This window comes from Giraffa tippelskirchi, chromosome 4, assembly GCF_054371585.1.
Source record: "Giraffa tippelskirchi isolate mGirTip1 chromosome 4, T2T-mGirTip1v1.2.pri, whole genome shotgun sequence".
Lineage (NCBI taxonomy): Eukaryota > Metazoa > Chordata > Mammalia > Artiodactyla > Giraffidae > Giraffa > Giraffa tippelskirchi.
The window spans coordinates 201,524,417-201,551,317 of record NC_137278.1 but is presented as its reverse complement, the minus strand read 5'-3'; the positions used below and the strand labels follow the sequence as shown (position 1 = coordinate 201,551,317).

The following is a 26,901-nucleotide window of genomic DNA, read 5'->3' as shown; positions in this document are numbered from 1 at the left end:
CGCACCCCAAACCATGCAGTCTTTCCACGGGAGACCATAGGCATCGACACAACCCAGGGTCCTGAAGGCCCCAGATCTGTGAGGGGGCTCCCAGAGCCGACTCAGCGGGTCCTGGGTCCAGCTGGGTGCTTTTCTCATTAATTCTATTTACTTACAAACCCAAATCAGACCATGGGATACGTGTCTCAAGCACAGAGTGGGGTTTGCTTTCTTTACACAAAGATGCCAATTGCTTAATTCACATCAGGGGATGAGTCTCTCATGTTCCCGGGACCCTACCCTGGCTGTGCCCCTCAGGGTGTGGCGGGCACACCCCAGCCTGGGGACAGGCTCGGGGGTCACGCTTCGCTCTGTCTCAGGTGATGGGTCAGAGCAAGGGCCTTCCCAGGAAGAAAGCTGTGGGCCACGCGGGCTGCAGGGCCACCAGCTGGCTCGCAGGGGTCTGGCTTTAGGGTGGTGGACTCCTTGCTTCACGCCCGCCTGCTTAGGATTTGACATTGTTTTCAGGCTTTGGGATATGGCAGGTCCTACTCTGGCCTTAGATTGTAATTCACCAGAGCCTGAGGCAGGCTCCAAATTCAATTTCGACTCTGCAGAGGGTCAGCAAGGTCCTTCTTATGAGGGCGGTCTCATCAGAGTGCCATCTGCCACTGCCCCCAGGGACAGACAGGATGGGCCAGTTCCCAGGAGGCTAAGCCCCTGGGGAGCATCCGTGGGCAGTGGGGTCTGTCGTCAGGGTTAGGCCGGCCTGAGGCTCAGGGTCCACGGTCTCCTGCACCCTCCTCCTCTTAGGGTCCTAAGACGGGTTTGCATCAAAGCTCTCATCTCTTAGGGAGGTGTCTGCTGTGCCTCTGACTGTGAGATTCAGGGCAGGCTCCAGAATGAAGGACAGGGTCAGGCAGCCAGGGGTCACGTCGCGGGGGCGGGGTGCGGGGGACAAGGTGCGTACATGGTTCCTGAAGGAGGTGTGCTGCACGGGGTCCTCAGCGGCCAGGGAGATGCTGCTGAGCAGGATGAAGAAGAGGATCAGGTTGGTGAAGATGGAGTCGTTGACGATGCGATGGCACTGGAGGCGGAACCTGCGGGGTCAGGGGGAGGGGGGCTGTCACATGGGGGTGGGGTCTCTGCTCCTTCTCGGTGTGCAGACTCGTGTGCGGGCGGGGTGTGGGCCTTTCAGCCTGAGCCATCCGGCCACGGGGGAGACACAGCCCCGCAGCCAGCCCCACCGTGGCCCCCTACCATGGGGCCTCAGGGTTATGTCTAACACTTCAGGAACCTCTGCATCTTCATGTACTGCTGTGACATCATTCACGAGCTTTCGTCTGGGGACTCAGCACTCCATCATTAAAAATACTGACTTCATAAGATCTACCTCCATACGGGCAGCAGTAGAGCCACCCAGAGCGTGGATGATGCCAGGCTGGTTAATCCCGGACTCTGAGGAGATTGGCTGCCACGGCAGTAATTCAATCCTGAACCTCAGCGCAGTGACAGAGGCCAACAGCCCTGACCCTGGGGCACTCACAGTGGATCCTCGGATGCCAAGGGTGTCTTATGTGCTGTCTCCTCTTGATGGGGTACTATCTCATCTTACAGATGAAAACACGGAAGCCGGGAAAGATAGTTTTGCCCACTTTGGAGCATGTGTGTGTGCGGGGAAGGACGTGGGGTGGCTCAGGGCTTGAACCAGGCCTTCAGACCTCTGCTTTTGGCATGTGGTTGACTAAACCCTCTGAGAGACCTTACTGATGTGGAAGCACCAAATCCTGGAAAGGAAGAGCTCTCCAAGACCTTTCTGGTTTCGTGAGAGCTAGCAAAGTCTGCAGTGATCCCCTCCTCCCTCAAGCCAATCTGCTGAGCCGGGGTCTGCTGAACATGCAGCCGGGTTGGGCAGAGGTGTCTGAGGACAGAGACACAGAGCCGGTGCTGCTGTGAGGAATCTTCAAGCCAGCGGGAGGTGGGGCAGAGGACTGGGGACCCCTAGGCTGAGCCATGCACACAAACAGCATCTGGAAGAAAGCTTCACAGTCCTTCAGGTCCACGGGAATCTCCCCAATTAAGATGGAGTATTGAGGTCACAAAGGTCACTGAACACTCAAGAAAATAAGCCACTAAGTTGGCAAATGAGTTAGGCCTCTCCCAAGAGACTCTGTATACTGGAAATATTAGATACCTATGATAGAACGACTATATTTGAAATATTTAATGGTATAAAAGACTTGAGCACAAAGATGACGAATTAACAAGAAACTCAGACGTAGATGGATCTGGAAAACAAAACAATACATGGAACTGTCTGACATTAAAAAAAAAATGTAACTTGATGTAAAAACTGGTTTACACAGTAACATAGATAGAACTGAAGAGAGAATTAAGAATTTGGAGGATATATCCAAAGAATGACCCAGACTTTGAACCGAGAGACTAGGAGATGAAAGCTATGAAGACGTGCACGCGTGAAAGGGGAAGGACAGAACATGCAGGTCTATCAGGTGTCCACGTGGACCAGCCTGAGAGAAGGAAGACTGGGCAGTGTGTAAACTGACTATCCTGCAACTCTCCCAGAGCAGTTGTTCTTATCCTAATCCTTAACATTATTCAAGAACTGACAAAAAAATATAAATCCATAGACTTAGGAGACATAATACATTCCAAGCAGGATAAATGGAGAGAAATCTATGGTAGTGAACATATACAACCCCAGAGACCATGGATGATGTTAAAAGAGTGAGATAAGGGGCAGAATCCTACAGAGAAACGAGAGCAGGAATTTCGACCGGACAGGGGAGTAACACATCTAACACGCTGAGGGCCACAACCTGTCTGCCTGAAAATGTGCACACAGCACAGCTGTCTTTCAAGAACAAGAAATGAAAGCAACTACAGATAAACAGAGGTCACATGAAGTTACCATTAAAGGACTTCTAAAGGATGTACTTTAGGAGGAAAGAAAATGATTCCTGAAAGATGGACCAAGATACGTGAAAATTGAACAAACAGAACGGTAAGTGGTATGTAAATCCAAGCACACCCTCTCTACCCAGGTAACCATATCTAATTTGTCAGGTTGGAAATAAAGGTCGGGATCAAATTACTCATCAACCACAACACCTAAGGTGGGTGAGCTGGGAGGAGTTAATGCAGTCTAGATGTTCACCTCCTTCTATTTTGCAGAAGGTTTAGGACCTTGTTTAATTTTAGGGGTTGTTAAGTTAAATGTAATCACCAGCAGAGTAGAAACAGAGTTTACCCATTTCAAACAATGGAAAGAAAAACAAAACACAGGTCTCCTGATTCATAATCCAGGACTCTCTCCTCTAAACCTGTGCCTGTTTACACAAGTTGTGGGGCGCACTGGGGTGGGGGCTGGGGGACGCTGATACCTGCTGGGCTGGCATCATCGAGAGAGTGGAGCCCCGCTCCCCCTGTCCACACACCTGTTGCTGGGGCTGAAGATGAAGAAGGCGCTGGCTTCCGGCATGGGCACTGCCTTCTCCTTCAGGTGCAGCTCAGAGAGGGGGCGCGGGCGGGGGCCCACGGGCATCTCGGGCTCCTCCTCATCCTCTTCTCCTGCAGGAAAAAAGCGCCGTCCTAAATAGCTCCACGGCTCCCACTTATTTTTACCACCATGCTGCCCACTTCCAGACACCTTCCTACGGACAGGAATCAGACATCATCGGTATCTCTGGAAACGCAGGGGACCGACTAGGACAGCCAGCTCTCTCCTGTGGGCACCTCTGGGGCTCATCTCTGCTGGAGGAGGCCTCCTGGCAGCACAGGAGGTGTGAGTCAGGTGACTAGCTCAACCACTGTCCTGCTTTTTAAATGGAAATCCCCACACCCTGGGAAACCCTCAGTGCCCTGCAGATTGGGGTGGCTGGTCATCCTAGTGGTCTGGCACCAGAAAGGTAACCAGGTGAGATAGGGGCATGGCCAGGTGTCCTCAGAAGGCTGGCTGCAGGCCGAGGAAAGGGCGGGTGGCCTTCGGGGCCATCCCACCTGCTCATGCCCCACCCCCTCCATTTCTCTTGCTCTGGCCTCCCTGAGCTCCTCTGTAGACAGGTGGAGCTGTAACTTGAAGGCAGGCCATGGTTTTATGATCTCCCTGACATTATCTTTCTGGTTGGTTTGCTTGTTGCTTCTTGTCTGCCTCCTGCTGAATGGGGGCCCCCCATAACAGCAGCTTATCTGCCCCTATGGCTGAGACCCCAGTGCCTGCCCAGGGCGGGGAGCACAGTAGGTGTTTTAGCAGTGATTAAGTCAACAAGTGGATGTCTCCCTGGTTTCATCCAGCTCTGTATCCATGACAACAGAATGGTCCAGAAGTCACTTCTTTCCTCTCTAATTCCCCGAACTGCAGACCCAGTGAGGACCACCCTGCTCCATGAAGCTGCTACCTCACTGCTCACTCCCTGGAGCCCCTGCAACAGCCCAGGCCTCCCTCACAGCATCTGGACTGAGCTACATGTTCCCTGGGGTCATCACATTTCTTTCTCATGTGCACTTATTAATTTTAAGTCCTCAGTGACTCTTCAAGAACATCTGTATGTTCACTCGCATACATGAATCGAGCAGATAAAAGCCCCATCTCTGCACAAAGCTTTCCTCTCGAGTGAGGCAAGTTTCTGAAATGTGGTGTGTACAGAGCTGGGGGCTCCAGACGACCTCGAGCTCTGGAGATTAAACTTGGGGGGAGGCCTGACAGACCCCTGCTGGGCAGTGTGGTCGCTTCGTGGGGACTAGGAACAGGCACCTCCTGTAGGGGGTCCTGTGATGAACAAAACCTTCTTAACATCAGTTAGCTCCCTGCCCATATTCAATTTTCCCTGACTGCCTCAAAAATATCATTTTAAAGTTTATTTGCTCATTCAGGATCAAGGCAAGACCCGCCTACTGCATTCAGTGGCTATTTCTGGTCTGTCTTTGAAATTCTGTAACGGTTTCTGCCCCAAGGGCTGTAAAGGCTTCAAAAGGCTCAATGCTGGCTCAGGGACACCCTTCCGCCCTCCTTTCTGTCTGAGCCCCAGGAAGCCAAGTCCTCTTTCCCAGCGGACAGACCGCGGAGGGACAGGAGAAAGGAGGCCGGGTGCAGTCCGGTTTCCTCAGAAATCCACACAGACCAGCCTGCACAGGGACCCGGGTTGGCGAGACCCGTAGAGCCATGATGGTCTGTTGTGACTTTGAGCTTGAAGCAGGTGATGATATCCACAATTCTAGGCAGAAGGAGGGCAGGCCAGTCTCACGCAGGGTGTGGTGTCCTGATGCAGGGGACTGGCTCCTGAGGGTGGATGGGCTCCTGATGAGAGACCCTCTCCAGGGGCCCGTCTGCCAGTTTGCGGATCAGACCACAGACGGGACGCTCTTGCTGTGGGAGACCCGACAGCGTCGTGCAGAGCCGCGAGCAGGCGTCTGCAGCGGAGCCCTGCTGCGCTCAGCAACCCCTCCCGGGAGCGGGCAGGACAGATTTGGGATTTACTATTATTATTAACCAAGCAAGATGCTGCGACATATGTTATCCTAATAAGTTATGTAACTTAATAGCGATTTTACAACATAGGCTATAATAAACCTTACATGTATATGGAATCCAGCTTCCAAAAGGCCCAAAGGCACTGCTCCAACACAATGTGTTCAGTCTTCTGCTATTATTATCACTGTAATAATTGAGCAAAGTTTTCCTCCAGAGGATAAACGGTGATTCTGCAGCTGAGTTGGGGGATCGAGTGAGGCCCCGCTTGTAGGGAAACTGGGACCAGCACCCGGCTTTAGAGCCAGGTGTTCACTCCCATTCCCCCCCACCGCCTCCCCCAGGCCAGGCAGCGGGCTGGTACCTGTGGTTTCCTGGTTGGGGTAGGAACTCTTGTCCTCATTCTCGTTGGGCTGGAGGTCATCCATGTTGATCTAGGCAGCCAAGGGAGAGGAGGAGGGTCCAGTTAGATAAGATCCATGGTTTAGAGGCCTCCAGTAGTCTTGAAATTGGCCCCCAATCTAGGCTGAATTGTCCCTTTGTACATGACCCTCAGGACACCAGCAGAAGACTGGCCTTCCTCCTCTGCACGCCCACCCAGCACTGCTGTCCACCCGCCCTGGCTCCGTCCCCCTCCCCCACTGGTGTCTGGCTCCTGGGCAGAGCAGCCCGCACCTTGGTGGCGGGTGGGGACTCTCCATCTGCCGTGATGGATTTCAGCTCGATTTTCTCCTCCTTGTTCTCCTCCACGGCCGGCTTCTCTACCACCTCTTGCTTCTTCTCTGGGCTGGCAGTCCTGGGGGGTCAGCAGGAGAGATGAGCAAGGGATGTTGACCAGAGTAATAGGGTGCTGCCCTTGTGGTACTTTGGGGGCCAGACCGCCAGGGCCTGGGACCACCTGTCTTCTGGGGGCCCTGTTGTGTGGCTCAATCTTCAGGGCACTGGGTCTCCCCCCGGCTCTGTCCTCCCTGGGTCTCTGCCCCCACTCGGCTCTGTCCAGCACTCAGCTGAAAGCCCAGCTTCTCCCCGATTCAGCCTCCGTCTAATCCAGACGAAGGTTCCTGAGAACCTGCTCAGTATCCGGCACAGGTGTGGCCCAGACTGTCTGTCTGGACACGGACGAGGACGGCGTGGGGTCCTGTCTTATCTGCTCATCAGCAGAGACGAGCTATAGAACAGTGAGGAGGCATCATCTTTCCAGATTCTCCTCCGACTGACTGCCCTCCCATCCCATCCTCTACTCCCACCACCTGTCATGACCCTCTTATCAAAAGAGAGTCCCCCAACTCCTGGACCCATGGGGAAACACGACACCTCCCCAGGGATGTAATTCCTGGTGCTCCTCGCTTAGAGTGATGTCCAGGAATAGGGGAGAGGCCCAGCTCACTGTACGGGCCCCCACCTAACCCCGTCTAGAAGGATAGCCAGGCAGGCCCAGCCTCTCCTGAGCACTGACGGGAATGGCATCTGGGAGCTGGGCCGCGCCTGGCCCAGGAGCCTCGCGGTTACCTGGCCAGCTTCTTCCTCTCCTTCTCCTCTTCCTCCTCCTTCTGGGCAGACGTGAGGCTCTCGGCGTCAGCCAGGTTGTCCACGGCAATGGCCAAGAACACGTTCAGTAGGATATCTGTTTGTGTCCATTCTTAAAGAAAATGACCCTTGGACTTGGGGTGGTGGGTGGGCACAGGGGCCGGGCCAGGACAGGACGTGCAGGTGTGGAGTTCCCCATGGGGAGGGGCTCCAAGCCCACTGAGACCCCTTCCCCTCCCCACTGCCCTCCTAGCTTCCTGGGGTTTCCTGGGGGATCCGGAGCAGGCGGGCTTGCAGGCTGGGCCTGGGGGCGGGAGGCAGGGAGCCCAGCCTCGCTCTAATTGCTGGGTTTCGATGCTGCTTCCCACAGAGACGACCGCCTGTAAGTGACAATGTGAACAGCGCTGCCTCCAGTGGGCCGTGGCGCTGGGCGGTCATTACCGCCACCAGGAGGTGCCCGCTCGCCCTGCCCACTCCCACCATGAACTTGTTCAGACAGAGGCCCCAGGAGGGTCAGCTGGGCTCCTGACTGAGTGGAGTCTGCCGTTTCTTCTCCCCCGCCCCCGACTCGGATGCATGTACCGTGGGTCAGAGAACCGGATCAGAGCCAGTCCAGCCAAGAGGTTAACACCAGTCAGGCCCCCCTCCACCCCAGGCCCCGGGTGGCTCTGGTTCACACAGGGAGCTGAGGGGCCTGGCCCCCAAGGGCAGGGGCTGAGCGTGCAGTACCCAGTTCAGCCTCGCTCAGCCTGCTAGGTCGGAGGTGCTGCCATTTCTACCCCGTTTCCAGGACACTAGGTGGACACCCCTGGGTGTGTCTGAGGCTGCGAGCTGACCTCTGAGTCCAGATCATCTGTAATTCTACTTTATAAGCCTCTCTGCACAGAACCCCGGGGGGATATGACAGGGGAGGGTTGCCTGCAGTCGGGGACCTGGGAACCTGCCCGTGGCCTGTCTGGTGTGCCTATGGCTAACATCCCCCTGAGCAGCTTCGGAGGGAGGGCAAAAGGTGAAGATCACTTCCGGGGTGAGGCTTGTCCTCCCTCAGCAGGGCCCCTGGCCAAGGCAGCAGGTGCCTCATGACGAGGTCCGAGTGGGCAGCTGCAAGGCCAACACCAGTGGGCACTGCCCACCTGGACCGTGGCAGCTCAGGGGGATGGACCCACATCCCCCCGGGCCCGGCTCCAGGTTCCCATCCTGACCTGCCTGCACCACTAAGGTGGTCTGGGCTGGACATGTGCCTTTTCCTTCTTTTCTGGGGAAGGGTGGCCCTGGGTTCCCCATGGTCAGGACCCACTGGGCGCACCTACTGGCATTGAGCTACAAGTTAGGGGGGCAACGGGGGGGGGGGAGGCAGGCGCAAAGGATACAATTTCCACAGATGAAGAGGATGATGAAGTAAATACAGACTAACATCCCTGGAAAAGAGGGGCCGCCATAAGCCATGATCCCATCATACATCACCGAATTCCAGTCCTCCCCGGTCAGGATCTGAATGACATAGTCCCACCAACGAGGGACACAGTGTTAGACCAACAGCAAGCCCGAAGCTCCCCTGCCCGGCCCCCTGCCATATAGAAACCTCTGACACCTCTCTCCTCTCCCCGCCTCCTGCTGCCCGCTCTCCTCCCGGGGCTCTGAGCTGTGATCCTGCAGGTCCAGCCCTCTCCTTCGAGTGCGTGGCCACCAGAACAAATGATTGATTGACTGTAAGCACTTCCTGGGAAAAACACCTCCTACAGCCCAGGCCCAGTGCTCGATGGCCGCCGTTAGCCGACCCTAGGGCCAAGGCATCAAGGTGACCACGTTCACTGAGGAGCCACGTGGTCCCCCAGGCTTCCCCAAGCATGTGGACTTTGGGTGCCATCTATAAGATTTTGGCAACATCCACGTTATTGTTCAATTTAATTTGTAAACTGATCTCCTTTTAAACTTCAGTGCTACTTGAACTTGGCCCCCAGACAACAGATCTACAAAGTCACAGATTTGATGGTGGTCGTATTTTCCTGGGGGCAACCTCCCCTCCTCTTCTCTCCCCAGCAAGAGCTGTCTGCTGTCTTTTGTGGATATTTTGGGCTTTCGTGTAGAATAGATTTGAATAAAGGTTTCCACGGCTAAGAAACAGATTTTAAGCCACTGAGTTGGGTCTTTTTTTTTTTTTCCCCCGGGGTCCATCCAACAGTGGAATTCCATGGGGCTTGGGGGTGGGGAGCTACAGACCTTCCTGGGCTTCCGTGACCGACCTGATCTGGCTTTGGCTGCCCCGTGGGAGTGGGAAGCCCCTTCCTCTCTGCTCCCCGCCTCCCCAGGCACCTGCTTCCCGCCCCCGCCACCGCCCCCACCCCAGCCATGAACCGGCAGAGAAGGGTCCATACCTGAAACACGGTGAGGAGGGACTGCGGGAAGTTGTCGAAGGTGCTCCTCCGGGTCTGCATCTCATCAAAGTTGAACTTCCCCCCAAAGAGCTGCATCCCCAGGAGGGAGAAGATGATGATGAAGAGGAAGAGCAGCAGCAGCAGCGAGGCGATGGAGCGCACGGAGTTCAGCAGGGACGCCACCAGGTTGCTCAGGGAGTTCCAGTACCTGGGGGGGAGGGCACACTGGCTGCATCACCTCCTTCCACCTGCACACCCACCAGGGGCTCTGGGACCAACTGCAGCTCCCTGCTCCTTGCCCTTCCCTTGGGGCAGCGTGGTGATGGGACTGGGGTGGCCAGCTCACCACTGGAGTGTGAGTGACTCAGTTCAGGGCCCAGGCTCAGGAGCTGGTTCTCACCCAGCTCTGCACATGCCTTTGGGCAAGTTGCCCAACCTCCCTTCTTCCTTTCTTCTCCCCACCTGAAGAAATAGGGGCAGTGACAGCTAGCACTTCATGGTGTTATTGGGAGGATTACATGTGATAATGATTTTTTAAAAGCTATGCCCTCAGGCAAAGAAATAAAAAAATAAACAAGTGAGACAATATCAAACTAAAAACTTCTGACAGTAAACTCTCAGCGAAGTGAAAAAACCTACAAAATGGGAAAAAAAATATTTGCAAACCATATATCGGATAAGGGATTAAGATATGAAGACATATTCTTCAACATAGATGAAGAATGCATACAACTCAATAGCAAAAAACAAGGAACATCACAAATAATCCAACGAAAAAATGGACAGAAGGCCTAAATAGACATTTCTCCGAAGAAGACATCCAGATTGCTAACAGACATGTTAAAAGATCACTAATCATTAGGGAAATGCAAATCAAAACCACAAGGTATCACCTCACCCCTTTAGAATGCCTATCATCAAAGAGACAAGAGACAAATGTTGTTGAGAATGTGGAGAAAAGGGAACGTTGGTGGGAATAATGTAAACTGGTGCAGCCACTGTGAAAAACAAAATGAAGCTTCCTCAAGAAAATTAAAAATAGAACTGCCACACGACCCAGCAATTCTGCTTCTGGGAATATATCCAAACGATATGTCCACTGCAGCATTATTCACAATAGCCAAGATGCGGAGACAACCTAAGTGTCCATGAGCAGATAAATGTATAAAGAAAATGCGGTATACATTATCTACAGTGGGATATTACTTAGCCATAAAGAAGAAGGAAATGTTGCTATTTGCAACGATGTGGATGAACCTTGAAGGTATGATGCTAAGTGAAGTAAGTCAGACAGAGAAACACAAATACCATATGATCTCATTTATATGTGGAATCTAGAAAATACAAAAACAAAACTAAACGAAACCCCTCACGAAACTCACAGAAAAAGAGATTAGATTTGTGGTTACTGGAGGCAAGGTGTGGTGGTGGGAAGTGGAATTGGATGAAGCTGGTCAAAGGTACCAACTTCCAGTTACAAATTCCTAGCATTTATCTAGTTATAGACAAATAAATGCTAGGAATGCAATGTACAGCACAATGACTGTAGCCAACACTGCTGTATATGAAAGCTGTCAACAGAGTAGATCCTAGGAGTTCACAACACAAGGATTTTTTTTCTCTTTTTATTGAATACACTGTATCTCTATGAGATGGTAGATGTTAACTAAACCTATCATTTTACAATATATGTAAAACAGACCATCACTCTGTACACCTTAAACTGAGACACTGACATATGTCAATTATTTCTCAATAAAACTAGAAAAAAAAATTCCAACTCGAAAAAGAAATACCTCAGTATAGTGCCTGACACACAGGTGATAAAGGTTAGTAATTATTGTTACCACTATTGATCTTCAGACAAAAAGACACATTAAAATTTTCTTTTTCCAGAATGTAGCCCTCCACCCAGCCCAGGCATGAGTGGGGTCCCCATCAGGTAAGGGTGGGCAGGGTGGCTCATGGATAAGATAAGATAAGATAAGCTTATTGTGGTTTCCCAGATTCACCCTATTCAAAGAGTTGGTTCTATAAAAAGCCTCTCTTCTGGAGGTTCTGATTCAATAGCTGTGGTTGGGGCCCAGAAACATGTTTTTAACAAGGATCCCAGAGGATTCTGGTAAACAGCCAAGCTTCAGAAACTCTGAGTTGTGACCACCCCACCCTACCCCATCCCTCTTGCACCCCTCCAGCCCGTGGTTGGCTGTAAACACAGATGCCCTTCATCATGGGGATGGATGGGGAGGGAGGAAAACCCTCTCCTGGAAAAGGGGGCGGGACACGAATGGCTGGAAGGGCTCAGAGACCTGGGGTCTCTTCAGGTGCAGGGTCGGTTCAGGTGCAGCAAAAGGGACACGGCCTCCAGCTGGGCACATGCCAGGACACAGCCTCTCATATCTCCCAGCGCCACCCCCAGCCCGGCCACCTTCCAGGTCACAACTTCAATTTCCTCCACTTAAGATATTCCTAGCTTATCACTGAGACAGGGAATTGTTTCTGCTGCTCAAGACAGTGACACGCAAGCCACTCCCACTGCAGTGTGGCAGCTGCACCCCGGCCGGACCCCTCTCTCCAGGGAACGGCTCCGTATTAAGTGACAGAAGCAGACAGGCCAGCAGTTTGCACGTAAACATGACCTTCTCCCCAGCCTGGAGTCTCTCCTGCTCCTTTCTCCTTCAGACAGCTTTTCTCCACTCTGCTCTGCCTGCCAGCCACATGCCCTCTGTTTGCAGAATGTTAAGATACATTTCTGGAGAAGGAAATGGCAACCCACCCCAGCATTCTTGCCTGGAGCATCCCATGATCAGAGGAGCCTGGCAGGCTACAGTCCTCAGGGTCACAAAGAGTCGGATACGACTCGGCAACTAAACAACAACAATGTACAGTTGTTTGCACTTGCTCTCAAAATGCTCACACGTCTTCCTCATCTGTCTCACCAAATAGGCTTGAGTCTGTGAGGGCAGAGGCTTTCCTTCCACCTGCTCCGTCTCTGTCCTCAAGTGATTTCTGTCCAGGCCCTGCGTGTGTGATGGGCTCCTGGTCAGCTAGAGGCTGTACTGACTGTTCTGCTTGAAGCGAGGGAGTCAGAGAATCTCTGTGGGACTAGAACACCTGCCCTGCTTACATTTAAAGTTCCCAAACCCGCCTGGAGGGACGCGCTGAGGAGGGACCACTTCCTAAATGCCAATTCCCAAGCCTCACCTGGAGTCATGAGACCACTGTCGTGAGGGCAGCAAGGCAGTGTTTAGGAACCAGAACTCTGGAGCATGTTTGTAACGAGAATACCCAGCTGTATCGGCCAGTGGTGGGGAGGAGGGGTTAAGGTCATGTGTGTTAAGGTCACAGAGCCCCTAAACTGCACAGAATATTCTGGGAAATACAATGGCCATAAACATTGGCGCCTTAGTTTTCCGGAGGCCCGTGGACATAAGGGGAATAGACTTAGGCTAGTCTATTTAGGCCAGCCTAATAGACTTAGGTTAGTCTATTCTAGCCTCTGAGTGCTGAGGCTCAGAGCTGTCTGCTGGCCAGGGGCCCAGGGGCGCCAGGCTAGCAGGCTCCAGACCTGAGAGAAAAGTTGCTGAGTTGGGGAGGAGGGCTGGCTGGGGAGTGGACCAGGGCCTTGGTTGTGGGGAGCGGAGGCTGTAATGGAGAGCAGGTTGTGTCACCTGTCATGGGCCAGGAGCTGATTTGGGAATGTGTGGTGGAGGAGGCCTGGAGGGGCTGATAGGGGGCAGAGCCTGTGGCCAGAAGGGAGAACCCTCTTCTCTTGCTCCTCATGTCCCCAGGGGCGCCCAGTAGTCTCAGTTGCTGCGGGGTGGTGGTTCTCTGCACGAGATGCTGGTGTGACGGGGCCCCCGAGGCCCATCCCATCACAGTAAAGCTCAGTATGTCTCTGGCCCAGGGTCGCCCTTCAGGCCTCCTCACCCCCTTAGCAGCAAACCACCTCCTGGCACCTGCCACCCAGGCCGGAGTCTCACCTGCCCTGTGCCCCCTTCCCCGTCCAGCTGCCACCCCGAGGCCCAGGCGAGGAGCCACAAATGTATCGCAGCCAATGCTCCTAGGACAGCAATACATCACAGCACACCGAAAACATCTGATCCACTGACGCTAAAGGAAGGAGAGAGGACAACAGGAATGAATGAATGAACGAGTGAGTGAGCTAATCAGTGATTCAGGTAAGACCATCACCGAGGGAGTAGGTGTTCATGGCCCCGACATCTCCCCATGGATTCCTCCATAACATAAGATCTGAGGCTCCCGACCTTCCACAGCCAGACCACGCGTCACACTGGTACGTGTGAGGAGAACAAACTGTGGTTCCCAGACATGTGTGGGGGGAGGTGGGTGAATTGGAAGAGGGGGTCAAAAGGGAGACACCTCCAGTTATAAAACAGAGTCCTGGGGATGTGGTGTCCAAGGACCAACTCAGCAGGGGTCGAACCCTGGTTTCCTAAGACTCACCAGATGGAGGGACGCTGAGGCTGAACCCAGCATTTGCTGGGCCAAGAGGTGCCAGATAGGATTCCAGACTCTGGTAGTCAGGGTCTGGGATGGCCTGGGCCTGGGATGGCAACTGCTGGTTTAGTTCCTCCTGTTCCCCATCCTGCACTTCATCTGGGGGCTGAGAATCTAGAGTCAAACCCACTTGGATAAAAAACTCAAAGGCCTGGTCTTCCCTGTTTGCTTCAGAGGCCTCAGTCACGCAGAGGCCAGACCCGCATGGGCCCACGGCCTGGTCACACTGGCAGGGCAGCCTGCCTTGACCGTGGGACTGGGGAGCCTCTCAGAGTCCCCTGGCCGGCCCTGTGGTCGTGCTGGGGTGAGGCAGGGAGTGGAGCATCGTCCTCACCTGTCTCCTTAATCCCGGAAAACCAGCACCCTCCTCACTGATGGCCGGCTCATGGGCCACCAGCCTGGGAAGTGGGTGGACGTCAAAGTCACCTTTATAACAGGGGCCCACAAAGAGTGCAGAGCCTCCCTGGGTCCCTCAGAAGTCGGGGCTGGGAGATGGCAGGAGGAGGGCGATCTGTGGCTCACGGCCAGACTGGCAGGGACACCGAGACGCTCAGAGGGTTTACGCTTCGGGCTGTGGGGCCCCTGTGGTCACGATTCACCAGTGGGGCTGTCTGTGCTGAGTCAGCCTGGTCTCACTTCTCAGGGCCTGGGAAGGGAGTTGCAGGAGCAAGGAAAGGATTTAGGGCTTCAAAGGGAAAATGGCAATGGCTGGAGGGATGGTGGTGCATTTAAACTCCAATTGTTTAAAAAATGAGATGCAATTAGTAAATTGGAATCGTATCCAGATCTAATCAAACCAAAGCTCCTCTTCCTCCCCACAGGCTGACAAACAGCAGACAAGCTAGATATTAAAACCATGCAACACTTAGAACCCCACAGAGCCCCGAAGCAGGAGAAAGGACCTCAAACCTCCTGTGGCTGGAAGGCCCTGGTCACTCACTCAAAGATAATGCAGGTGAAAAGACAGCCCTCAGAATGGGAGAAAATAATAGCAAATGAAACAACTGACAAAGGATTAATTTCCAAAATATATAAGCAGCTCATACAACTCATACCAGAAAAACAAACATACTAATCAAAAAGTGGGCAAAAGACCTAAACGGGCATTTCTCCAAAGAAGACATACAGATGCCTGATGAACACAAGAAAAGATGCTCAACATCGCTCATTATTAGAGAAATGCAAATCAAAGCTACAATGAGATATCACTTTATCCCGGTCAGAATGGCCATCACCAAAAAAATCTACAAACAATAATGCTGGAGAGGGTGTGGAGAAAAGGGAACCTTCTTGTACTGTCGGTGGGAATGTAAATTGATATAGCCACTATGGAAGATAGTATGGAGATTCCTTAAAAAAAACTATTCCTTAAGAATAAAACCATCATATGACCCAGAAATGCCACTGTTAGGTGTATACCCTGAGGAAATCAAAACTGAAAAAGACACATGTACCCCAATGTTCATTGCAGGTCTATTTACAATAGTTAGGACATGGAAGCAACCTAGATGTCCATCAACAGATGAATGGATAAAGCAGCTGTGGTACATATATACACAGTGCAATATAAGCCATAAAAACTTTTGAGTTAGTTCTAATGAGATAGCTGAACCTAGAGCCTATTATACAGAGTGAAGTAAGTCAGAAAGAGAAAGACAAATATCGTGAATTTGAAGGAGGAAACAGAACAGGCTCTATCTTGAAAGCAGGACTCCACCTTGGGCCGGACTGTGGACTTTGAGCTATATGCCCAGTATCTATGGAAACGACATACCAACTGGAAAACCAGGCCCCCCTAATTATCTGTGTGACGGAATAGAATCATATATTCTATTATGCTTATTGGGGAATGACCACAAGCCTACTGATAATTGTCCACTGTTAACTACCTAGGTTTAAGGCATATGAATCACGGGTTAACTTTGATTGTATCTTTTTTTTTCCTTTGTTCAGACTAGTTCCAGGGAATTTGGGGAGGTGGGTTCGGGCATGTATGCTTAAGGTATATAAGGTTTTCACAAAAACTGGTTGGGGTCCTTGGCTAAGAGGAGACTCTGCCTTGGGCCTGCCGGTGTAATAAACTGCACTCCACTATCTGCATTGTCCTTCTGAGTGAGTTTGTTTCCCGGAACGTGTGGCTACAACATATTAACACATATATGTGGAATCTAGAAAACGGCACTGATGAACCTATGTGCAGGGCAGTGACAGGGACACAGATATAGAGAACAGACTTGTGGACACAGCGGGGAAGGAGAGGGTGTGATGAATGGAGACAGTAACGTGGAAACGTCTACATTACTGTATGTACAATTATAGAGCCAATGGGAATTTTCTGTATGACTCAGGGAACTCAAACCGGGGCTCTGTAACAACCTAGAGGGGTGGGATGGGGTGGGAGGTGGGAAGGAGGTTTAAGAGGGAGGGGACATATGTATACCTATGACTAATTCATGGTGATGTATGGCAGAAACCAATACAATATTATAAAGTAATCATCCTTCAATTAAAAATAAATAAATTTTTAAAAAAGGAAGAAGAAGGAAAAAATCAATTTAAAAACTTGGCTGGATTCATGTTAGGTCTTCATCATTATGAGTTTTCTCAGTTGAGAGCAGTTATAACTACCATTTTAATGGGGTCGGGGCTACAGTCTAGAGAAGTGAATGCCAAGAAAAGATCATGATTTCCAGTTATACATGAAGGTTCATAATTTTAGATGAGAAAGAGGACAAAGGATGGCTGCAGAAAATCAGGCCAGAGTGTCTCAAAGTGAGGTTATCAGAGCCATGGCTCAGAACACCCTGGGGGTTTCTGGTTAAAATCTCTAGGTTTGGGGAGATCCTTAATGAGCTCCTTTGAGGAGGACAACTCAGTTTGAGAATCACAATCACTGGTCCAGGAAACACTGTTAAAAATAGCATCTCCGAGAGATTTTCAAAGAAGAGGGAGAAACAGACTTGTTTGAGGCGGGGCCAGGCTGACCTATCTCAGGGGACCACCAGGCACACTCCCAGACCCTATTTTAGGCACATTCTGGTCTCTGGAACATATTGGGGACGAGGTTCAGAAGCGGGCATGGGATACCCAACAGCTAGTCTCTCTGGCGTCTTCCAGAAGCCCCCAGAGGGTTTGGAGACTGGAAAACAGGAAGACAATGACCTTTGCCAAAGGAACTTCTAATTAGACGATGAAATTTTTCTGTTCACAGACTTTCTGGGGATCTGAAAATTCCTGTGGACCAGCTTTGGGAAGCTCGAGGATAAAGACAGACTTAAAATGGTTTCTTGGCAGTAGTTTCAGATTAGAAATAGATAAATTGTTGATAAAAATAGAATGAACATTAAGATATTATGACAATACCTGGGAGCAAGAATTCTTTTCTATAGAAATTGAAAAAAAAAACAAAGACAAAGCCCCAAGCAGGTGGGGTTTTGAGAATTACTTAAAAGGCACCTGAAATGCCACATTAAAAACAGCTTTGGGCAAACCCCAGGAGGAGCAAGCAGTCAGTCAAAAATTAAACTTTAAGTCCTGTCTCTGGAGATGGACATGAGAGTTTAGAAAGTAGAGAAATTGGAATCCTTACCCATCAAAAAACTAAGATGATGGCATCCAGTCCTATCACTTCATGGCAAATAGATGGGGGAAAAGTGGAAACAGTGACAGACTTCATTTTCTTGGGCTCCAAAATCACTGCGGAGGGCGACTGCAGTCTCGAAATTAAAAGACGCTTGCTGCTTGGAAGAAAAGCTTCCAAGGAGGGGAGAGGAGGGTGGCACGCACCTTGTGATCTTAAATATCCGCAGGAGGCGCACACAGCGCAGCACGGAGATGCCCAGGGGTGACATGATCTTGGTCTCCACCAGGATGGTCTCCAGGATGCCGCCACACACAATGAAGCAGTCGAAGCGGTTGAAGAGTGACACGAAGTAGGCCTGCAGGCCCAGGCTGTACATCTTGAGCAGCATCTCCGCCGTGAACAGGGCCAGCAGCGCCTTGTTGGCTGTGTCTGCAGGGGCGGCACGGGGCGGGGCAGAGGAGGTGAGGGTGGGGGTCCCTGCAGGGACACCCTATGCTGGGTTCTGCACATGGCCCTCCCTCAGCGACTCGTCTAGTTACAACCTCAGCACACATCCAGCGACACCCCCTACCCCCAAGTCCCCCCACCCCACAGCGGCTCTCCAGGCAGCCCAGCTGCTGGCATGCCCATTTTCCAGACACAAGAAGTGAGGTTCGAGGGGTAACCATCTGTCTGCCCAGACCCACCAGCCAAGAGTGGGAGCCGGGGTCCTTGTCTGCTCTCGTCACTGGGAGGAGATGGGCCCACCCAGGTTCCAGGAGACACCCCGGGGTCCAGGCTGGGTCTGCCTGACCCTTGGGTTAGTATCCCAGCGAGGGGTGGTAGGACTGACAGCCGTGGAGGACAGTTCCCTGGGCTCAGGCCACCCTCGTCCCCTCCCTGGCTTTGTGCTTACTGCCCATCGCAGGTGCGGGCCAGCACACCTGGAGGTCGGACTGTGGCAATCCACTGGGGGCGATGGGTGGGCAGTTAAGGATCTGACAGAGCCAAACAAGCCACTGTTCCTGATGCGGTCTCCTGGACCCAGTGGTGACCGCCGGGACAGGTGGACTGCATCGTTGGCTTGGCGGGCCCCCTCTGTATACAGTGAGTTGGTGTTGTTTTACTGGCTGGTGAGCTGCCAGGCCCTGGTGTGGCCGGGGTACCCACTGCCCCCTCGTCCCTGGCCCTGCTCCCCTTGCCCACCCCCAGGAGAGGGTCCCATCAGCCTGAGTAACAGGAAGGCTGGCGGCCTCTCACCTTGGACTTCCGTGAGCCAGTGGGGCTGGTTGTAGTGCTCGGAGGCAATGGTGAGCGTGTTGAGGAAAACCAGGAAGATGACCAGCCAGTAGAAGATGCTGGACTTCACGGCTGCGCGGCACTTCCTCCTGCAGAACCGATTCCACCGGCGCCAGTAGCGGCTGGAAGGGGCAGAGGAGGGGGTCGGGAGAGGGCTGCTGTGAGTTCAGGTCCTGCGCTGGACACTTCCCTCCCCTGAGCTGGCCCAGCCTCACCATGGCCGAGGGCTGAGCATCCCACCGCAGTCACCGGCTCATGGCTGGCAGTGTGGCCTCGGTGGGGGTTGGGGGGGTGTCTTGCTCATCTGGGACCATGGGCCCCTTGTCTGTGACCCCAAGCAGGGTCAGCCTTGTGTGAGGGTGTGGTCTGACGCTGAAGGGAGGTATCCTATTCTCATAACAACAGCATCACTAGAAGTAGAGCTGCAAGTATGACTAGTAGTGACTAGTCCTAGTGACTAGGACTAGTAATGGCTACCACTAGTGAACCCCACGTCTGCCTGGTTCCATATCAGGCAATTCTCACACCTTCTCTGAGTCTTCAAACAACTTTGCAGAGCAGGTATTGTCCTGATTTTCAGAAGAAAGCCAAGGGTCCTTGAGTTTGGGCGCCTGGACTGACACCGGCTGGGGACAGAGTCAGTGGTATTACCCACCCCCTACCCGCCAGCCCAGGCGCCCAGCCCTCGCCTAGCCGCCTTGTCTATGGGGGTGGGAAGAGTCAGCAACAGAGCTTCTTGCCTTCATGGAGGGCTCTGGTCAGGACAGTGGGCAGACCCCCCACATCTAACATGAGTTCCCGGCACTCATGAGCCCTGAAAGCCAATCTATGGGTGGCGGGACGCTCGCTCCCATGGCCTCTGGTTAGAGACTTCATCAAACCTGGCTGTGCATAGAATCACATGGGGAAACTTAATAACAAAAACCCACCAGTATCCAGGCTCCAGCTGCAAACCAGTTAAATCTGATTGTCTGGGGGTTGAGTAATTTTTAAATACCTCCCAAATACTGTTGGGCTTCTCAGGTGGTGTTAGTGGTAAAGAATCTGCCTACCGATGCAGAAGACGTCAGAGGCTTGGGTTCGATCTTTAGGTAGGGAAGATCCCCCGGAGGAGGAAATGGCAAATCACTCCAGTATTCTTGCCTGGGAAATCCCATGGACAGAAGAACCAGGTGGGCTACAGTTCATGGGCCACAGAGTCGGACACGACTGGAGTGACACAGCACACACAAATACCATTTCTGTTTGTTAAGACTCCGGGCGGTTCTCTTGTGTAACCACAGATGACAACCATGGAGCTGGAAGATCCCAAGGAAACACTCGCATTTTATAACTTTGGTGGATGGGTTTATAGCTTGTCCCCAATTTCATCCTCAATACTGAGAAAATATACAGCTATATTTGGTAATTCTGTTGGCCAAACATTTAACAAATGCCTACACTATGCGAGGAGGGAAGGGAAGGGAGTGCAGGGGAGACTCTGGGGCCCTGCCTTGAGAGGGGATCTGGGTCTAGAAACCAAACAGCCAATGAAACAGCCATTGACCAAACAGTGGTCAAGGGTCAGCTCAGGGATGGGATGCTCAGCCGGCTGCTGGGCCGGAGATGAGGAAGGCCACAGCTTCACTCATGCAAAAAGGACAATGAGCTGTCCAATTTTGGAGGCAGGTTAGCAGGCCTTTGACCCTGGCCTCGAATGCAGGGGAGAGAGAAAGGGTGGGAGGCATAGGCCCAGACACCAGCATGGGCCCCCTGCAGAGGAATGCCTGGAGGTACTTGCAGGTCATGTCTGTAGGAACACCCACTGGCAGCTGAGGACAGAGTCCCTACTTATGGACAGAAGAGGGGCACTGGACACCTGCATTCATATCTGCACAATGTCCTAGGTCTCCAGGTCCCCAGACTCTGCTGTTAGGACCCTCCACCCACCCCAGACAGCCTTCAGAAGAGCTTGACTTTGTCTGTATTTGTACTCTGTTATTTCTGTGGCTACGGTCCGTGGGAAATCCTGCTGCTACGCCTCTGCTGGAATCTGTTCTGAGACTAGGAAGGTGGGTACATCTAGGGAGGCCTGGCTGCCCAGGAGCTGCAGGAGAACCTGCAGAGCAGGGAGGGAAGGAAGGGTTCTGACCTGACCCCGCCCTCCATCACCTGGGGGCAGGGAGGCCACCTCCAGGGAGCACCAAGCCTTGGCAGGGACAATGGCTGCTACTGGGGGAGGGTCACCACATGGAGAAGAAATGCCTGGAGGTCAGAAAAATGATGGTTCCCAAGTGCACTGTGGGCCTTCTATTCCCCTAGATGGACTGTCAGGGAAGAGCATGGGTGGGTTGAAGCGGGACAAGGCAATGGGGTGGTCTTTAGTGAGGTGGAGGGCAGCCTCTGGGTGCTGGACTGCAGTGCTGAGGCATCTTCTCTGGCCAGGGCGAGACTCCACTTGTCTCCTGTGACTGAGGTGGGTAATACTATAGACAAAGTTGGGAGACATTTTTCCCCCTGAAAAACAAATTTTCAGGACAAACACATGTCTAATCTTAAGTAGTGTCAAGGTGGCTCAGTGGTAAAGAAACTGCCTGCCAATGCAAGAGACACAGGAGATATGAGTTCAACCCCTGGGTTGGGAAGATCCCCTGAAGAAGGAAATGGTAGTATTTCCCAGTATTCTTGCCTGGGAAATCCCATGGACAGAGGACCCTTGGCGGGATGCAGTCCATGGGGTCACAAAGAGTTGGACATGACTGAGCATGCATGCATGAACGACACACAAACTGACCCTTGCCACGGGCACTTGCCATCTACCTCTACAAAGGTTAAATCATGTGCTGCTGCAGCTGCTGACATTCAGCACCCCTGCAGAGAGTTTCTCTGTGGAGAGCAGAAATGAGGCCCTCTGTGCTCTGGAAAAAGCTGGCAGGACTGGTCGTGAGAGAGTTAGATATTTTCAGGAGATGGTTTTATGAGCCCACGTCTTACATCTCCTTATAGCTAGAAAAACACTAAAATCCTTCATGGTAACATCTGCTCCTTGTGACTAGCAGTGACCTACAGACAACTAGCAGAAACCTGCAAAAAATGTGTGCTTGATTGTATGAACTCCCCCTTCACCAAAATCACGTATATACTGACCTTCCCCCTGCCTCTTTGGAGCAGGTTCTCAGAGCTAGCTGAGATGCTGTCTCCCAGGCTATAGTCCTCACTTTGCCCCAAACAAAACTTAACTCTCACTTTGTGCATTTTTAAAGTGGGCAATAGTTTACATTGCAGTTGCAAAGAATGTGTTTTGAACAGAGACAATCTCATTTACAGAAATCACCCATAACTGATTCAGAGGCTAATGGAATTGTGGCTGCTTTCTTCTGCGGTTTGGAGGAACTAACTCCATCTCTGTCTCATGCTGAGGAAAGCTTGACTAAGTTCTGTTCCCAAGTCTGGGACTGGTGGACACGGGTGCCACATGCTCGGGGCCTGTCCTGGGGGTCTGGAGATGCTCTGGTGGATCCCTGGTAGCCACTGTGACTGAAATCGTGGAATCACGTGCTCGCGTGACAGCCACTCAGGAGAGCCACGTGGGCTTGGGCTGGGGTGGGGGTGGAGTAATTACTACCCAGAGAAAGTATTTAAAGATAATTACACACCTCCCACTCTTCAAAATATAGCTTTGCTTGACAACTGGTTTCCTGGCAACGCTTCCTACTGTATAATAGACGTAATAGTTTATTAGAATGTGTAAGTTTATTTGTGTGTTTACATGTGCACGGAGAATGTAGAGATTAAATGATAAAGCAAGGAGGAGGAATTCACCTGCTATTCATGTTCCCTCCGCTCCCTAGCAAAGTCATTTCCTCTAGAAGTGGAATTTTCTGGACGCAGACCCAGAGGGCGTGGTGGGCTTGGACGTATCCTCTCTCACATCTTCTTACCCGTGTATCAGTGGTCCCACCAGACAATCTGCTTGACATGGTTGTCCCCCCAATCAAGCCTCCTTTTTGGTGTCCAGCCCTTGTTTCAGGGCTTGATGGGGGGCCCACCCTCCCGGGGCCCACCCTCCCTATGATGCACTTTTCTACGTGTCCCAGCCTTGGAGCTGCAGACACACTTACTGTCTATGTTACCCATTTGGCTACACACTCAAGAGGCATTTGTTAAGCATCTATCCCAGTCGGGTACCACATATTCAGCAGTTAACACATAGACAGGAAGCTCACGTGGTTGACGGACCCCAAGGGAGCTGGGTGCCAGGAGGGCTTAGTAGGTGCCTTGGGGGAAGGCCTCCCAGCCTGTCGTGGGCAGCCAGCCAGGCTCCAAAGAGGACACGATGCCCCTTTTCTGTAAGTCAGTATGTTTAACGTGTGGCTCCTGCCTCTCTACCAAGATCGAGATCGCAAGGTCCTGAGATTGAGGGGCGGAGTCCTGCCCTTTGTGATGGACCCGTAGCTCCCCTGCCCCCCACCCCCCCATAGCAGGAACACTGGGTGGGCAGGCAGGTAGGGCAGCAGAGACAAGCTGTGCACAGACTTGCTCACGCCTGTGTGGACAAGGCTTAAGACCCCAGGGCTGGGGTCAGGAGGAGAGCGGGTGGTGCTTCTGGAAGAATCTGCCTGGCACAGAATTCTGGACAAGCATCTAGAACAGGAGGCACCAAATGGTGGACACTTGGGGCTCTTTCCAGAGAAAAGAGTGCAGAACAAGCAACACAGAAAACCCCTACATTTGATTATTTTATACAAAAGAAACCTAAAAACGGGCTATTAGGATGGGCAAATTTGGGCATGTGCCTTGTTGCTGAGGGGATGGCAGAGGTAAGGGGGAACTTGTGGGCACATTTCTCTGAAGATGGGACAGGTTTCCAAACATCAGACCCTGGGGGGTTAGCCTCAGACCCCTGAGGGGTTCACCTCAGACCCCAAGGGGTTCACCTTAGACCCAGAGGGGTTTACCTCAGACACCAAGAGGTTCATCTCAGACCCACAAGGGGTTCACTTCAGACCTGGAGGGGTTCACCTCAGACCCCTGAGGGGTTCACTTCAGACCCCTGAGGGGTTTGCCTCAGACCCCTGAGGGGTTCACCTCAGACCCCCGTGTCTCCCAGATCCAACCGCAGCACATTTCCTGGCTAATCCCTTCAAACCGAGAAGACCTCAGAACATTTTGTTCCGTAACTGCTGAAGTCCTATTCTGAGTCCCAAATGTCACAAAATTCCTTATTATAACTAATTCCTCAAAGTAGAGACTTAGCTTACCAAGAAAATACTCTAATATTGCCCAAATATTGGAAGTCCATTAATTTGCCAGAATTTCCCTAAGACCTCTGCTCTCATATTTCTTTTAAAAATCCTGTGATTTCGTATCCTTGTCTTGCAAATAGAATACGCCATTTGTAGGTCAGATTCTACTATGTGTCATTGTTAAACTGAGAAAATGATCAAGAATATTTTTTTTTTTTTTAAACTCCAATTTTAGATTCTCTACTGGAGTAAGGCAGGCTTTTCCCTGTTTCTGAGGTTCCTTCTGAGTTGCGGAAATTCTCTCCCCTTTTTCTTTGTTACTGTGTTTCTCCTGCATCTCCTATTCCATTTCAGTTGCCACCGTCAGACAGAGGCTGTGAGGATGGAGTTTTCCCACGTCTGCTCCACAGAGGTTGCTCAGGGTCGACCTTGGTGATTCGGTCGCATTTTCAGTCCATTGACGGCTTTGCTATTCCCTCAACAGACCCAGCATCAGACTGTAAGATGTAGATGAGGTAGCTGCCATCTGACCCTGTAGGGTCACAATGTCTGGTGTAGGAGCCACTGGCCATATGTGGCTACTGTGCACGTGGCCAGTTCAAACTGGGTGTGCAGTCAGTGTAAAGGGCACACTGGACTTCGAAGATTTAGTAGAAAAATTAATATAAATTAATATATCATGAAAGTATTAATTACACCTTGAAATGATGTTTTAGATGTGATGGCTTAAATATAAATTAAAATATATTATGATTAATTTCACCTGCTCCTTTTCACTTTTTAATGTGGCTGCTAGAGAGTTTTAGAAAGGGTGGAAGTGGCTGGCATTGCGTTTCTGCTCAGTAGCTGTGCCGTGGACCCCTTGCCTGACCCCAGACACAGCCTAGAAGAAACAGTTTTGGAACCCTAGGCAGCTCATCACAGGGTGCTGCCCGGGTCCCGGGCATGGGTCCTGACTGGGCCACACATGAGCCACGCAGCCCCATGCCCCTTGGCCACAATACCCTCTTCTGAACATGGATTTCCTGATGGTGTCAACCTACTGCGAATAAGCCTTTGGGGATGAACACAAAGCCTTCTCTCTGTATTCTGTTGCATCTTGAGTCATAGCTACTGGGAGAGGAGCCCTTCCTAGAGGGGCATCCAGGACAAGCAGGTGAGCCTTCTCTCAAAGCCAGGCAGAGTCTAGGGGTGTGAGGTTTCCGTGTCTCCTCTTCTCCAGGAGCATGGCCTACACCCTTAAGCACTGGACACAGAACGCCCTCTGTCTCCTGGGCCATCTCCCTGCGTGGAGGCTTTGGAACTGTCAGAACACAGAGTTCTTTCTGAGCTTTGACTGTGAAACAGAACTTCGCTTTGAGTCTGTGTCAAACCTAATGCTGTTCTGGGGCAGGATAACCCATCCATCCCTCCCCAAGAGATACCTGCCACACCTCTAGGGCAGGACAGCCCATCCGTCCCTTCCCAAGAGGCACCCACTGCCCCTCCAGATGCCGGAGAAGCAGTGAGATCTGAGTATTATGGAGAGAAAGGATTTGCTACATTCTTAAGCTCTCTCCTGTGACAGGACCTGGGCCTGGGAGACTTGAAAGTAAAAGTGAAGTCGCTCAGTTGTGTCCGACTCTTTGCGACCCCATGGACTGTAGCCCACCAGGCTCCTCCATCCATGGAATTTTCCAGTACTCTTGGATGGGTTGCCATTTCCTTCTCCAGGGGATCTTCCTGGCCCAGGGATTGAACCCGGGTCTCCCGCATTGCAGGCAGACGCTTTACCATCTGAGCCACCAGGGATCTATTTTAGGGAGACTTGATTTCAGGCTTTTTATGTAAAGGAGGTCTCAGCTTGAGAGGAAGTGGAAGGAGACAAAGCCTGTGTTTTCTAGCCCCAGTGGAACAGGGAGCAGAAGGTGGGAGAGGAGAGGGTCCCTCACCAGCGACCCAGAGCCAAGCGTTAGAAACACCAGGATAGTCGTGGGGAGGCCAGGACACTGGGGCTGGAGATGCCTCTCCTGTCTGGGGCACGGGGTCTGTGGGTGCCTGGGGGGCACCAGCCTTCAGCCTAGAGCTCTACCCAGGCAGGTGCAGGTGGTGACAGGTGGCAGGAGCGTGGGCCAGCGCCTGGTTCCCGCGGCCCATTCATGGGTTCAAAGAGCCTGGGGGCCAGAGAACAGAGTCCTCACCGAGCCCCTGTGTATTTCTGGGATCTTGAAGTCCTAACCCCGCTTGTCCATCTTGGAGAGGAGCTGGGCAGAGGGAAGAAGAGGAACTAAACATTCAGCCTCAGGGACTTGGGCTGCTCTGCTCGGCTGGACTAAGATCTAATGCTGTTTCTGCTCTTGCTGGGGTTCCCCAGGTGGCTCAGATGGTAAAGAATCTGCCTGAAACGCAGGAGACTCGGGTTCGATCCCTAGGTTGGGAAGGTCCCCTGGAGGAGTGCATGGCAACCCACTCCAGTATTCTTGCCTGGAGAATCCCATGGACAGAGGAGCCTGGCGGGCTACAGTCCATGGGGTTGCACAGATTTGGACACGACTGAAGCACAGAGGATGAGATGGTTGGACGGCATCACCGACTCGATGGACATGGGTTTGGGTAAACTCCGGGAGTTGGTGATGGACAGAGAGGCCTGGTGTGCTGCGATTCATGGGGTCGCAAAGAGTCGGACACTACTGAGCGACTGAACTAAACTGAACTGAACTGAAGCGACTTAACACGCACGCACGCATGTGCCAGCTACGCAGCAGGTGAGGCTGGGACAGCAAGATTAGATCGATTACAAAACATAATTGATGTTTTCTGGCTCCTGCAAGCTTTGTGAGAGTAAATTCCCATGCCTATCCTCACATCCGACGCAACCAGGGGATGCCCTGCCACTCAGCTTGGCTCCATGCAAACCACACTCTGGAGGTTCATGGCACGTACTGG

General features: G+C 52.1%; 1 protein-coding gene across 2 annotated transcripts in view; it reads right to left on the bottom strand.

Annotated features, from left to right (window-relative positions):
- The window catches only part of CACNA1C (calcium voltage-gated channel subunit alpha1 C), a 384,443-nt gene that overhangs the window by 54,429 nt on the left and 303,113 nt on the right, over positions 1–26,901 (bottom strand). For both annotated transcript variants that reach the window (XM_081589902.1, XM_081589903.1), the window contains exons 12-20: positions 18,713–18,873; positions 17,677–17,902; positions 9,370–9,577; positions 8,365–8,485; positions 6,977–7,091; positions 6,143–6,263; positions 5,832–5,901; positions 3,438–3,570; positions 950–1,079 (exon numbers count right to left, since the gene is read on the bottom strand). In XM_081589902.1, coding sequence (XP_081446028.1) covers positions 950–1,079; positions 3,438–3,570; positions 5,832–5,901; positions 6,143–6,263; positions 6,977–7,091; positions 8,365–8,485; positions 9,370–9,577; positions 17,677–17,902; positions 18,713–18,873 — 1,285 coding nt within the window. The remainder of the gene's footprint in view (positions 1–949; positions 1,080–3,437; positions 3,571–5,831; positions 5,902–6,142; positions 6,264–6,976; positions 7,092–8,364; positions 8,486–9,369; positions 9,578–17,676; positions 17,903–18,712; positions 18,874–26,901) is intronic.